The sequence below is a fragment of the Sinocyclocheilus rhinocerous genome, unplaced genomic scaffold (genome assembly GCF_001515625.1).
Source record: "Sinocyclocheilus rhinocerous isolate Xijiao unplaced genomic scaffold, SAMN03320098_v1.1 scaffold155, whole genome shotgun sequence".
Taxonomy (NCBI): Eukaryota; Metazoa; Chordata; class Actinopteri; order Cypriniformes; family Cyprinidae; genus Sinocyclocheilus; species Sinocyclocheilus rhinocerous.
The window spans coordinates 123,768-139,591 of NW_015661891.1; the positions used below are offsets into that span (position 1 = coordinate 123,768).

The window sequence follows — 15,824 nt, forward strand, 5'->3', positions numbered from 1 at the left end:
CCCTGCTTAGCTTCAGTGGGTAACCAGTCTTGGGCTACAGGGTGATATGGCTGCCGGCAAATGGGTGGATGGATGGATGGATAAGTAGGTGGGTAGGTACACTGTTGCATAGATGGATGAATAAGTGAATTGGTGAATGGATAGAAAGGTAGCTAAGTAGAAGTAGTGGATGGGTAGATAAGTAGGTGGGTAGGTTGTTGGATAGATGGTTGGATGAATGAGTGAATTGGTGAATGGATAGGAAGGTAGATAAGTAGGTGGATAGATAGGTAGGCTGGTGGATGGATGGAAGGTGGGATGGATAATAGGTTGGTGGATGGATGGATGGATAACATGTAGGTGGATGAATTGATGGATGAATAGGTATGTAGATTTATAGGTGGGTAGGTTGATGGATAGATGGATGGATGAATGAATGAGTGAATGAATTAATGCAAATGTTGTGTAATGATTAAATGAATAAGAAAGAAAATGAGTGAGTGAGTGAATGAAAAATAACAAATTATGAAGTGTTAGTAAAAGAATAAGTGATCTCAATGAGAAGTCAATGGTTAAGTGAATCAGTGAGTGAAAGGGTGAGAGGGTGCATGGATAGGTGAGTTTATAAGGTTGATTAAATGAGTGAGTGAGTGAGTGAGTGAGTGAATGAGTAACAGATCATGACTGGACATTTGAGAAAGTCAAAAGAGTGACTAAATTAATGAGTTAAAGAGTGAGTGAATGGATGGATGAATGAATGAGTGAATGAATTAATGCAAATGTTGTGTAATGATTAAATGAATAAGAAAGAAAATGAGTGAGTGAGTGAGTGAATGAATGAATGCAAAGGTTGAGTAATGATTAAATGAATAAGAAAGAAAATGAGTGAGTGAGTGAGTGAATGAATGAATGCAAAGGTTGAGTAATGATTAAATGAATAAGAAAGAAAATGAGTGAGTGAGTGAGTGAATGAATGAATGCAAAGGTTGAGTAATGATTAAATGAATAAGAAAGAAAATGAGTGAGTGAGTGAGTGAATGAATGAATGCAAAGGTTGAGTAATGATTAAATGAATAAGAAAGAAAATGAGTGAGTGAGTGAGTGAATGAATGAATGCAAAGGTTGAGTAATGATTAAATGAATAAGAAAGAAAATGAGTGAGTGAGTGAATGAAAAATAACAAATTATGAAGTGTTAGTAAAAGAATAAGTGATCTCAATGAGAAGTCAATGGTTAAGTGAATCAGTGAGTGAAAGGGTGAGAGGGTGCATGGATAGGTGAGTTTATAAGGTTGATTAAATGAGTGAGTGAGTGAGTGAGTGAGTGAATGGGTAACAGATCATGACTGGACATTTGAGAAAGTCAAAAGAGTGACTAAATTAATGAGTTAAAGAGTGAGTGAATGGATGGATGAATGAATGAGTGAATGAATTAATGCAAATGTTGTGTAATGATTAAATGAATAAGAAAGAAAATGAGTGAGTGAGTGAATGAAAAATAACAAATTATGAAGTGTTAGTAAAAGAATAAGTGATCTCAATGAGAAGTCAATGGTTAAGTGAATCAGTGAGTGAAAGGGTGAGAGGGTGCATGGATAGGTGAGTTTATAAGGTTGATTAAATGAGTGAGTGAGTGAGTGAGTGAGTGAATGAGTAACAGATCATGACTGGACATTTGAGAAAGTCAAAAGAGTGACTAAATTAATGAGTTAAAGAGTGAGTGAATGGATGGATGGATGAATGAATGAGTGAATGAATGAATGCAAATGTTGAGTAATGATTAAATTAATAAGAAAGGAAATGAGTGAGTGAGTGAGTGAATGAGTGAGTAACTGTTCATGACTGGATGCTAGAGAGTGAATGAATGAATGAATGAATGAATTATAAAGTGTTAGTAAAAGAATAATTGATGTCAATGAGAAGTCAATGACTAAGTGATTCTGTGAGTGAAAGGGTGAGAAAGTAAATGTATAGGTGAGTTTATTAGGATTAGTAAACAGGGTGAATGTACGAGTGAATAAATAAATGAATGCAAAGAATAATGAGTGAATAAGCAAGAAAATGAGTGAAGAGTAAATGAATGAGTGTATAAACAAGCAAATAAATGTGAGCAAGAGTATAAACAAGTAAATGAGTGAGTGAGTAATTTATTGTATGGGTGAAAATGAGTCAGTAAATGAATGAGTGAATGACTGAGTGACAGTATAATTGAATATATATTAATGACTGAAAATGTGTTTATCATTGGAAGTTTGAATGAGTGAAAGCAGAACTGAATGAGTGAGTGTCTAAACAAACATATAAATGAATAAGTGATTGTGTATTCTACTTATGCAAAATATCTGAGAGTAGCTAAGCCATTACAACTCATAAAAATATAAATGAATAAATATTAATTATTTTGAAACACCCGAAGTAGGTTAAAGGTGGGGTATGTATTTTTTCAAAAACGCTTTAGAAAATGGAGTTGGGCCGAGTACCAAAACAAACTTGTAGCCAATCACAGTAAGGGGCGTGTCTACTGATGATGTGGAGGAGAGAGCGCTCAGTGCACAGGACCGACATTAGCCGAGCCGAGCGACGACAGAAAGATAGAGATGGCGGATAAAAAACAAAAGAGGAAAAGAGGGGCCCGTGTAAATTTCGGATCAGCTTTCCAGCGCTGGAGAGAACTCGGCTGGGCGATTTTATCGATTAATTCGAATTTATTGTTTTGCCACGATTTTATTTTTTAGAAATCGAGGAATCGCGAGAAATATGACCAAATGTTAGAATTAGACACCTTGACAATATGCCGGTGATAACAGTAAAGAGAAAAGAATGATCCAACCGCATTTGTTGGCGCAAGTGATTAACCGCTCACGTGTGATGCGCTCTGTGAAGGCCCATAAATATAGGCTAAGCGCCATTCACACAGAATGCGCATTTGTGTTGACAAAGATGTGACGCGGGCAGTGGAATAGGTAAAACATGCAAGAAGATGGGAGTGAACTTCTTTTAACTTGAGCCAAAGACACATTAATTTCCACACCCTATAAGCCGTCTAAACCTCCTTCACTGTCTGTTTCAAGCGTCAGCTCACAAAGTGTGTCCGAAAAGTACGGGTGTATTCACACAAGGAAAGTCCGCTAGTTCACTTGCTTTGGTCCGGACCAAATACAATGTAAATTTTTTTTGTTTGGTGCGGTTTGCTTTCACACTGCCCTTTTTGCAAGTGAAAAAGAAATTGTAAACAAAACCACATGTGTGCTAAGGTCATCCATTCATTGGACAGAAATTCTCAAGCAGCGAAACCAGGAAGTGTAAAACAGGCTAATCATGGAGATCTTTCGTAGAGCAATTTTTTATTCTTTTACTGATTTGCTGTTATCAGATACTAATGCAGTATGAAGAAACTTATGAGCATCATATGAGACAATGTCATACGATGAAACGAAACAATTCAAATCCAAAAAAACTCTTTCATTATGTAATCTGTAAAGATGCATTTCTTTTCGCGTCCATGATGAGATGGCGAGTCAGGATAATCAATTTAATCTTTGCGACACCTACTCAGAAAACACTAGTTAATTAATAATAATTCAAAAATCTTCTTATTAGTTTCCCCCAACATATTCATGGTAACTTTTGCGGCAAGCTTTAGCCTATTTAGCGTGCTCATGTCACGTTTCTGTGCGCCATGGTCACAAAAAAATCATCATTTGCATGCATTTTTAAGCATTGTGGTTTAAAAACAAGTGATTTAAGCCATTGAAATGCAAACAACAGCACAACGTGCGCGAGCTGTATGTTTCTGAGCGCAATTTCTGCAATCGGGTCGGATCGAGGTCGGGTCATATTCACACCTTAAACGAACCGTACCAGAGTTCGTTTGGAAGCGGACCGAGACCACCTCTTCAGCTGGGTCTCGGTACGGTTGTTTGGTCCGCACCCGAGTGCGATTGCTGTATTCACACCTGCCAAAAAGGTCCGCACCAAGAGGGGAAACGAACTTGAGTTTTGAGATTCAGTCGAACCAAACAAGACAGGTGTGAATACACCCTAAGATAATATGTTTAATACAGCAGATAATAATACAGCAGATTCCGCCATAATCGTTGCCTGGGTTGTATACGTATGTGTGGGGCTGAGCTCAAAATAGGGGCGAGACCCTTTTGGGGTAGGGGCGTGTTTGTTTTGGCGATTTGAAATATCAACATTGACTACCAGAAATCACTTACCCCACCTTTAACAACATAAAATATAATCTCTTAGGTGGATCTACTCGCCTGAATTTAGATTACTCTGATATCCGAGGCCAAATGTGTGACATTTACATTTTCTCCTCAAAAGGACATTGTGGAGTTGGAGGCAAATATTACAATAAGCAGGCCGCCCACAGTGTGTCTATATCTGAGGCCCGTGCCACATTCAGAGCTGAAGCTTGGAGGCTTTACTTCACACAATCAGTGCGAGAAAACGCAAACAGAACGCAATGAGTCATGTGATTGTGTAAGCTTTCAGACAGTGAAGAAAGTTCCCTCTTAACAAGGCTGAAAGCAGTTGATCATACTGTCATATACGAGGTCATAGTAAACCATGGCATGAGAAATATTTTTCAGGGTTTGATAAGCATATTTCACGGTACAGTATGCATTTGAGCAACAAAGGAGAAGAAAGATATTCTTACTTGGATCTGATTTGGAAAATGTGTCTCTGTCAAGCAGGTTTCTGCAAAAAAGAAAGAAACATAAAGAGTTATAAGTATGCATAAAAACTATGTGACAAACTGGAGCTTAGAAATGGGTTTAAAAGGTTGTGTATATATATTTTTTCATAATGCCAAGATCCTCTGTGTTAGTCTGTGTAATTAATACAATTAAAAGCTAATACAATTTTATACAGCTGAAGAAAGCTACTAATACGGACATCCAAAAAATTAATTTTTATACTTCAAAACAATGCTTTACTGAGCATATGCTGAACAAGTGTCATCACAATAGCTTGTTCATGATTTACGAAATAATAAAATAAATTAGAGCACTACAATTGCCCTTCTGTTACAGTTGACCCCAGTCTCGTCTCCAGAGTTACATTAATAGCTAATAGAACATGTGGCTTGGCCTTCGCAAACTAATTACGACAAACTAACAAAAATTGAGAACCATTGAAAATCTAGTTAACAAGAGAATGGACCACCACAATATTGTTCACAATAAAACCACCACAACTGGCCAGAGAGAGTGAAGTAGCATATGCAGATTAGCAAATCATAAAAAGGTCATTTACATATAAAAGTCTTAAAGGTACAGTATCCTGTTTAATTCTAAGGGCCAGATTTACTAAAACAGGACAAAATAGTGTGAGAATGCAATTCCAAAACAGCACCGATGGACGTGGAAATGTATGTGGGTGATTTATTGACAACATGCTAATTAAAGAACACAGACGCAACATCTCATTTACATATCGACCAATGCAATATACCAAGCACAGCAAAAATTTGCGTAGTCACAAACAACCAGAGCTGATGCTCATCAGGTGCGGGTGATCTACTTATGACACAGGTGCAAAATACCACCTGTTTAATCACTCATTTGACACACTTTTTTTGGGCGTTAAATAATGGCGCACATATCAGTAATTTGATGAGCACAAACGTTAGTAAATCGTGTTGCGTGATTCATTTTAATACGCTTAATACCTCCCATTAATTTTTGTGTCTGAAAGGGAAACTCCTACAAATGCATATGCAATAAGGTCAGGCGCAAAAATAACTGTGTCCACGCCTTTTCAGCGCTAATTCTTCACTGCGCGTCTTTAGTAAATCTTGACAGTACTATTTTAATGCCAAAAGACGGTTTGCGCTAAAGTAAATCAGGCCCTATGTGTCAGAGAGAGGATAAAAATGAGGCTTGGAAATGCACAAAACTTGCATCATAAGCAGACAGCGAAAGTATAAACAGTGCAGAATATAGATTAAGGTAGACGGTCAAGGTAAACTTGGCAGGCGCAGCAGGGAAGATCTGAAGTTCCGCATCTGGGCTTTAGTAACTGTTAGTGCAGGTTGTGAGGTAAATGATTGTGTCAGTGGTGGGTTCTGAAAGTCTGCCCTGTCCTCTCTGATAAAATCTTGAGTTTAGGGCAGAGGTTTTCCATTCCAAGAGAATGAAGAGATTGTGCCGAGGGACTGGAAATAAAGTCTTTCTGATCTAGAGCTTATACACAGCCATTCCATTATGAGGACATTCTTAGTATATCCCTTGAGAACCAGGACAAATCCCTGTGATTTATGCATTAAAAGAAACGCTTAGCAATCCTGTTTGTGTAAAAGTTATCTTAGTCAATCTTAGTCTCGATACTTGCGAAATTACATAAGTATCATCTAACTATCTATCTCCTGGTTTATTTATGCTTGATTTATTCATGGATTACTTTTGGAACTTTGAGATGTAGGGTTGATGAGTTTATTTAATTTTTTAATGGGTTGTAAGAGTGAGATCTTTTCAGGTCAATTTTGTATGCTGTATTGGCATTAAACTGTGGAAGCAAATGTAAAATAAAATAAAATAAAATAAAATTCTGACTACAGACATAATATTACATGCAGACATATAATTTATTGTATTTTGTATGCATGGTCAGCAAATTTTCTGTATGCATGTAATACAGGTATCTGTAGGCCCATCTACATTAGACAAAATGTGTATAAAGCCAGAGCATAATGCATCCCATAATACAAAGTGCCCAACTTGACCTTCTGTTTCCATGTTTCAAATAAGTCAGAAGTGATTTGTAAAATCTTTTTCTTGTTTCATCTGATTGGATTGCCAAGACACTTGTAACTAGATTAAAACATTAATTAACTTTATATTTCTGAGATGATAACCTGAGACCACTTTCTAAATTAAACATGGTGTGGTCATGTGACAACAACACATCATACTGCTGTATGAAACATTTATCATTTCATATTACATGAAAAATATTAGGCAATATGAAGTATGCTAGTAGTCCATTTATCAGGTAGAATTGTTAAATTAATAAATTTTAAAAGTAGTAAAATATTGCAACAACAAAAAATCTTTATCATTAATCTTTTATGCAGTAAATCACAAATGACTGAAAATTCATGTAAATTAATTAATCTAAAAGAGTGAGAACCTTGAAGATCATTCAGCTCTTAAAATTTCTGAAATCCTGAAGTGTAATTATTGTGTTGTTGTGCCTTGGAGTCAAAAAGATGAAGAACTACTGACTTCCTCCACCAAGAAAATATTTTTTAGACACATTACATCGAATTTAACAGATATTTTTCTGACTGAAGTGCTCATGTAAGTGCTTTAACAAAATCTTGCTAGGCTCCATTGTAAGTGTAACACACACTTATCCTGCTCATTTTTACACATTTCAAATACACCAAATAATGCTCTTTTTTAGCAACGTCATATGACCCCTTTAATCTGTGATTCCGGACAGCTGCACACATGGGGTAACGTCACGTTGGGTTTCCAGAGCTTGCAGGGTCCAGCGCGCTCGATAAGGGCTTCCACCTGACATGCTAATAAAATTGACACATGCTTCAAGGAGTTTTCAGTGGAAAGGATGATAAATGCATCAAAACAGCTCTTTCTCTCAGCTGTAATTTCCAGTGGGTGGGTGAATGTTCCTGGCAAGCTGACGAAGGGGAAAGACCTCAAGGACAAGACGGCAAGAGAAAAACAGACGGGCAGAGAGAGGGAAAGACAGGAAGACTGGATGACAGTAAACAGAGAGAGAGACATATAATGAGTAGGAATTTACTAATAATGTATTTGCTAACAGCTCTGTTTATTTGCTCACACTGTCAATAAACGCAATGCAAGTTTATTTATTGTGTTTCAAACTAGGTTTGAGAATGACATTTGACTTTACAGAGTGTGTATTATGTTATTATTTTGTTGTAATTTCCAAATACGGCTCGCTCTAAAATTATTGTTTAATGGTAAGTTCATTAAAGATTAGCAGAAGGCTGTGCTACAGTAAACAGCTGTTTCCTCATAAAAGCATACTGAACTCAAGGTACTTAAGCCTCTCTTCCATTGACATCCATTTAAAAAGACAACCTGTTCTCACTCAAAAGTCTGATAATGATAATAAAAATCATGCCTCAAATATCATGTAATCCTATCCCAGTATAAAATTCATTATAATAAATTTCCCATGCCCTTTGTATCAATACATTTTTCTCAATGAAAGCCATGGGTTTAGTGTTTGTCACAATAAAGGATGCTTTTGGTGCATGTAAAGACACACAAATCTTTATAATTGTTTATCAAACTTCTATTTTTTTTACAAACTTCTAAAATAATTTTTTTTCACTGTATACACAGTGGATAAACCACTATGTATACAGTGAAAAAAATGGCTTTGAAACTATTTTCATCCACAAATAACAGTGCTAGTAAGTGTGCTAGCAATAGATAAAATAGATTTACAAAGATAAAATAGTGTATACTATGTATAGTAGTATACTATGATTATATTATAGGGCTGGGCGATAATTCGATAACGATAATTATCGCGATATAATTTTCCTCGATAAAATGATATGAAGAATTTGATAAATTTTCGATATAATGTTTATGCGCCAAAAGCGGAACGAAACAGCACGACTCATTTGAATCGTGCCACATGGACCGTTTATCCGCTTGGATCAAAGTTCAAACTGCCGCGCGGCGCGAGCTCACTAGAGCAGATGTGTTTACTCGGTCATGCAAGCATTAAGCAGCGCTGTGAGATCCAGTGTGAAGCACTTGTATTCAGCGATGAACACAAATGACTTGGTGATTTAAACTAGTTTAAAGCCAAACAGTAAAAACACTGTGTGCAACGAGACAGTCAGAAGGCTTTTCAATCTACACATCGCCATCATTTACCATGGATTTACTGTAGTAACACTCACTGCACCATGGTATTGTGGCAGAAATTTGGGATATTCACACTGAATTTTATTAAAGGAGTAACGGTATATAATTGTAGTATGTAATTGATTAAGCTATAGCATGTGTGCATTTATACTGAATGTAGAACATGCAGAAACTAAGAAAATATATTTTTTTTATTTAGATATTTATTTTGTTAAGGAAAATTAATTAGTTTCTACAACTTTCACTTTGGAGCAAAAATCTGGCTTTAAACTTGAAAGAAATAAAGATTTGACATTTATCGTGATAATTATCGATATCGACTGATATGAAAAAAAAAAATATCGTGATAATTTTTTTTTTGGCCATATCGCCCAGCCCTAATTATATACATAGAAAGCATTTTAAATGCAAATAAAGGGTCTACTTTAAAGTTTAGTTGGTGTCTTTTGTAATCCATGGTAAAAAAATGTCATTATTTTTTGCTTGGAAAAAAAAAATAAAATAAATGGGACACATTCTAATGTATGAAAAAATTAAAGCTGTTCTAAACTTTTGTTTTGATGCTTGAAAACATTTTTTCATCTTTGACCCATATATTAAAATTAGTAAGATAACTTTTCTTACACAGTTATTAATGAATGAGACTCCATGACTTCATACTCAGAGGGCAATTAGCTTCTAGTTAAACTGGATTGCAGTTGGTTAGTAAGACAGGTTTTGTGTTGAAATGCCGCATACCAAAACAGTGCAACCACTTAGAGAATTTGCCCTAAAGGGATGTGTCTTCAGCATCACCAAATAAACTGCCGATAGATTGAGCGACACTGCTAAAGGTTTCTAACCCCAAAGTTCATGGGTGGCATCAAAAGTGCAGCGGGAACTCCAGTCAGAGTGTAAATAACAGGGCAAGAGGGAGTAGGAGGATAATAGAGCTCTCTGTGCAACCGTCATCTATTTCATCTGCTGACAGGATACAGACAGATGCAGCCCCTCGGAGCTAGAGTGAGGGGTGCCAGAGTGAGAGACATCAAAGCTGGAAGTGAAAGCGCGGGTGAGATGTTGCTTGTCACATGTTAGGAATCCCTGTGTAAAAGGCACTGATGAAAACGTGACATTCCCGGCAGTTCACACCCACCCACTCTCCTTCTCCCTCTCCCAGACAACATCCAGGCTGTCTCCCTAAATAATCGGCAAGTGTTCAGACTGTGCAGTCTGTATGTCTTCAACAAGATCAGAGGTTCAAGCCATTACTGTATTTCATAACAGTCAGAAATAAACACATCATTCTCCTCAAGCCTTCATTTTCCAGACCTCTGACCAAATAATTTTAGATTTCAATAACAACTATAGTTATAGACTTAAATATCAGCTCAAATATGTATCTTTAAATAATAAACTGTGGCTTACTAGAAAACGCATATGTAATGGCAATTACTGGTTTCATTATATCTATATTACACATTAGAGTTCGACCGATGTATCGTTTTGCCGATTAATCGGCACCGATAGTTGATTGCTGGAACTATCGGCTATCAGTAAAAATCCATGCCGATAGTTTTCCGGGTTGCATCCATTGCTGGAGCAGCTGAGAAGGCTCTGCTGTCATTATACAATGCGAGAGTGGCCTCTAGAGGTGGAAATCACTGACAGAACGTGTAGGCTGCGCACAGAGCGGGAAACTTCAAATGCGGATTTAAATGCAGCCGACAGAAAATCCTGCCACGCCACAGAGCACCATTCGCATAGTTTTCCATTAAATTACATTATTTTTGTCCCAAATCGTTGTTGTACATAATGACTTCACACTAGGCTATAAAATTGTGTATTGAGTATTTTTCAGCAAAACGTTTGTCTTTCTGTGGCTCTAATATAATCTGTATGCTTCATATAATATGTAATATAGATTGCGCTTTCTCTTTGCCCTGTTTTTTTTTAAACACCGAACTTCAAACTCATTTATGCCACATTGTTCATTCTTGAAGCAAACTTATGTCCGTTTGGTGATTAAATAAACAGTTTTAGACCGCTGCTGGAATTGAAAGTGACGCGTCTGGTGTGTGACTTCTCATAGTTTTCCATTAAATTACATTATTTTTGTCCCAAATCGTTGTTGTACATAATGACTTCACACTAGGCTATAAAATTGTGTATTGAGTATTTTTCAGCAAAACGTTTGTCTTTCTGTGGCTCTAATATAATCTGTATGCTTCATATAATATGTAATATAGATTGCGCTTTCTCTTTGCCCTGTTTTTTTTTAAACACCGAACTTCAAACTCATTTATGCCACATTGTTTATTCTTGAAGTAAACTTATGTTCCGTTTGGTGATTAATTAAACTGTTTTAAACCACCACTTGAATTGAATGAGGTGCATCCAGTGTGTGTGTGATACCTGTGAGCTGCGCTGAGTTTCTTCTGTTAACATTAGTTAATAAACTATGAACTAACTTTAATGATCAATAGAATAATTAATATGAATATTTTCATTCATTTACAAAGTATGGTACAGTACTGTTTTTTAATCGTAAAGCATTATTTTGGTTTTCATTCAGTATCCATTTTAAAAACTGTCGGTTGATTAATCGGTATCGGCCAGTGTGGTCCAACATAGCTATCAGTATGGTTAAAATCCACTATCGGTCAACCCGTATTACACATATTTATTGGAAAGAGTTTAAACAATGTTTCATGCTTGTTCAGTGAACCATGAACAGTTATTGCACATGCACTATGTGACACTGTCACACAAAAGACATGTTTTACCGCTCTATTTATTAAAATGATTTAATGTATTATAGAGTTTTAATTGGTTTACATGTTTTTTAGTCCATTTTATTCCTCTTAACATTTTAAGTGTGTGTATGTCTTTAACAAATGTATGGTTGGCATGTCATGTGACTAGACACATGACAGGAAGCAGGAAGTACAACTGAATAAGAGAGCAGCTTGACAAACAAACGAAAAAACAGTCACCAAATTTACCTGGATTGAGAAATTACCACTTTCAGAGCTCACCTTTCCAGACACCATCTATGAATTTTGGATTATACTTTCTGTGGATTGTATATACACTGGTGGACACTCACATTGGACTTATCAACACACTGAGATTCTTAGAGTGTTTTAGGGTATGGACAAACGAACTGTATTCTTTTAACAGACTGAGTTTACCGTGTTTTATCCTGTTGTTTTAAAGTCTTTTATGTGAACATTGTAAATACACCAATCCTATTTAAACCAATCTCCTTTTAGGTCTCATTCTTTTAACCACTAGTCATTTCTCACAGTTAAATCTGACACCATTTTGCTCTTATAACTCGGCTGATAATGCAGAGCGTTATACAACTGAACACAATAAGTATTGTACTTATTTTTTTAAAGTGCATAGTAGTTAAGGCAACCTAATATAAAGTGGGACCAGATATAGTTCTAAAAACTGTTCTAAATCTAAGTCCACACTACAACTATAACAATAACGGCACAAAAACATGATATTGTTCAAATCACTTTCAGAGCAATTTTATCCTACTGATGAATGATAAAAACATTGACAGACAATCAAAATCAATCCTGTGTTAAAGAGCTCGAGCATTTACAGTGACAGATAACATAACTGCAGCACATGCTTAGGATACGCTAATAAAGTTATCTTTATAATTATCATTCTTGGTGCAAACAAGCCTTAATAGTGGTACTTCGCTAGATGGCCAGTTTTCACATGTATTTTATGTATTTTCAGAATACAAAATACTGTATTTGTATTTAAATACATTTTTGCAGGCATTATTTTGTGTTTGTATTTAAATACAATTTTCCACGTAGTATTTTGTATTTTTATTTTAAATACATTTTCATGTGTTTATGCCCATACCGCCGACGCGGGATACATGCAAGCATGTAGAAGAGAAGAAGAGGAACCTTTTTTATTTACAACATTGATTTTTATTTATTTTTTCTTAACATAATAACAGCACAGTGGAAAACAATACACACCGAACAGCCCTGAAAGAGTGAGATGCACAGATGAGGCCAAACACATATTCCAGACAAAACAGAAGAAATGAACCACTGCACAATTAAGAAACAGTAAATGTTTTGAGTTTAAACTGCACTTGAGTGAAGTACAGATTCCCTCAAAATAACACTTAAGGATAGTAATCACGTGGAATTGTTCAAGTGATTTACACTCATACTCTGTCCTGGAACAGGTACGGCGTGGAGCATCTGATGAGCAGTGTATTTCTGGAGACTGGAGAGAGCTGGTAGATCAGGTTGAGGTTCATCGCACACATTTCTATTCCTCACACCTGCTCTGTTCACATTTCCTCCACAGACTCACTCCAGGACGAGCGGCGCTGTCTGTCATTTAACCTCCTCAAACAGAGCAGCTCGTACTCGTGTCTCGTCTGCCAGGGTGGGCTGAAGCTGTCCTGTGGTATCCAACATCTCAGCTCCACGTACGGATGAATAAAACACCATATTAATGAATTTTGGATGAAAGCTTCACAGAGGGGGCCGGTGTGGCTCATTAGCAGCTGTATTATTGATCACAGGATTCCTCTGCGCTCAGGAACGCGCCGCTCTTCAAAAATGCAAATGACCATCAAATTGAGTAATGCCTCTTTGACTGAACATATTATAAACAAATCAGCATCAACGGCCGACACTGAAATCCACATGATTAATGCAGTGAAGATTGCCACGCTTCTTATCAACACACTGAGATTCTTAGAGTGTTTTAGGGTATGGACAAACGAACTGTATTCTTTTAACAGACTGAGTTTACCGTGTTTTATCCTGTTGTTTTAAAGTCTTTTATGTGAACATTGTAAATACACCAATCCTATTTAAACCAATCTCATTTTATGTCTCATTCTTTTAACCACTTTTGAGTATTTATTAAAACTTTTAGCTGTGTTTAGTGTCTTTTTTTATTTTACAGATTAGGGATTTTCTATTTTGTGGACATATATATAATCTAGTGGATTTAGCGTTGGTCAGCTGGTACGGCCATCACACTTTAATCACCGCCGCGGCCAAGCAGCAATCAGATGCGCTGAGAGCAGCGAGGGAATCGGTTCGTCAGAGGCGCAGCTGTTTGAATACCCAGAGAGAAGCAAGGGCTTTTAATTAAAGAACAGTCACAGTACAGTGGACCTGCTATGCTTTCCCGCCGAGTCATTTTACCGGGGGGAGGGGGGGGGTGCGACAGAGGAACTAAGGAAGTGTGACAAATGCTTATATGATTACACAAAGATGGTGCGATAAAACGGGAGCAGAGAGAGACAAGGGAAGGGGGACGTGTAAATATGATATCAATTTTCAAAGAAATTGCTTTTCTAAAGATATGAACACAGAGGTAACAGCCCAGTTCAGGCCTTGAAGTGGGAATATAGTTTGGGATGAACTGTAAATAGCAGCTAAAAATACTGGACACCTGCGGAAAAGAACAACACTGGCTGCCGATATTCCTGTTGAATGAACCTGGACCACCAAGCTCATTTTCACTGGTCAGGTTGATCTGGTTTGATAAGTTTAGAGGGGTTTTGGGCAGTTGTCAGCCTTAAGCCCAAAGTATACTTAGGTGTTTAGGCATACGTGACGGACTGCGTACAATACGCATGACACAAATTTTGACACCAGAATAGTACGCGATTATCGTAAAGGTGACAGATTTTTGTAGCTGCGCATACTTTTTACACCCAGGTCGCACATGCGCACCGAATTTGTTTTGCACTAATCAGTTGTTCCACAAGGTGGCAACACTGTCCCAGGCCATCAAATGAAGTATACTTCTGAAAGGCTATGTGTTCGACTGTATGCATACGCTGGTGTACACATACAAAAACTAAGTATACTTTGGGCTTTAGGCTAGTTCAAGCTCAGTTGCCCACTGCCCAGTACATTTGTTGTGTTTTGATTTTTAACTTATTTAACCAGCAAGATTTCTTTGATTAACCAGCTTCACATGATCATCCTGTAATTATTATTTTTTAATTATTATAATACAAACATAACAGAAAATTAATGCACCAATCATCAATATCGCCCAAAACAAACAAACAAACAAACAAAGATATTTATAAACATGTACACACAAACAAATAAATAAATAATAACAAATAAATAAATAACAAACAACTAAATTAATTAAATCACAAAACAGCCAAAAATAAAAATAAATAAACAAATATATATACAAGGGCATGTCTTTTTAAAATAATAATATTTTTTGGATTACACAAATTTGCAACTTATACTGTATACAACTTATATATACACTATACTTATCCATACTGTACACATACTGCCTCACATTTTCATAAAACTTCAAATAAAGTAAGCATCACATCTTAATAATCTTTAACCAATTAACTGATTTTAAATAATTAGAAATAAGTCTCAGTTTCTCTGATGCCCAGGTCTGATCTGGAAATTTTCCAACATATCTTTGGTTCTGGAACAACATTCCGATCAACCAGACAGATTTTTAACCATTCAGGGTCAGGTATTTGTGTAATGGTTATGATTAGAGCTGGAGATAGAGCAACATTCAGCGTTCAAGCAATCATTTCCCTCTGATTTGCTAATTCATATGTGTGTGAAGGGTAGTTCTCAGTGAACCATTCAGCATTACACTGGCTTTGAAACAAAAGACAGTGGCCAAACACTAGGGGTGCTCCGATTGATCGGCTACCGATCACTATCGGCCGATAATCACGTTGGGATGATTGATCGGCGGTCTCTAAAAGGCCGATCTAAAAAAAAACGATCTCAAGCTGCCGACGCTGCCGTGAGAGGTTTGGCATGACATGCAGCGGCACCGTCTCAGTCTCTGTCCGGCGCGGGTGAAATAATTATAATGCTGAAAGTGAGGTACTCACCTTCATATTTCTCCATTAAATAACTTATAAAGTCATTTGAAAACCTTGTGTGAGACGTAATTTCACAAACGG

At 36.7% G+C, this 15,824-nt stretch overlaps 1 protein-coding gene across 1 annotated transcript in view; it reads right to left on the reverse strand.

The window, feature by feature from the left end:
- Positions 1–15,824, reverse strand: part of LOC107726819 (copine-8-like) — a 114,104-nt gene that overhangs the window by 62,414 nt on the left and 35,866 nt on the right. The window contains exon 2 of the mRNA XM_016536521.1: positions 4,648–4,688. Coding sequence (XP_016392007.1) covers positions 4,648–4,688 — 41 coding nt within the window. The remainder of the gene's footprint in view (positions 1–4,647; positions 4,689–15,824) is intronic.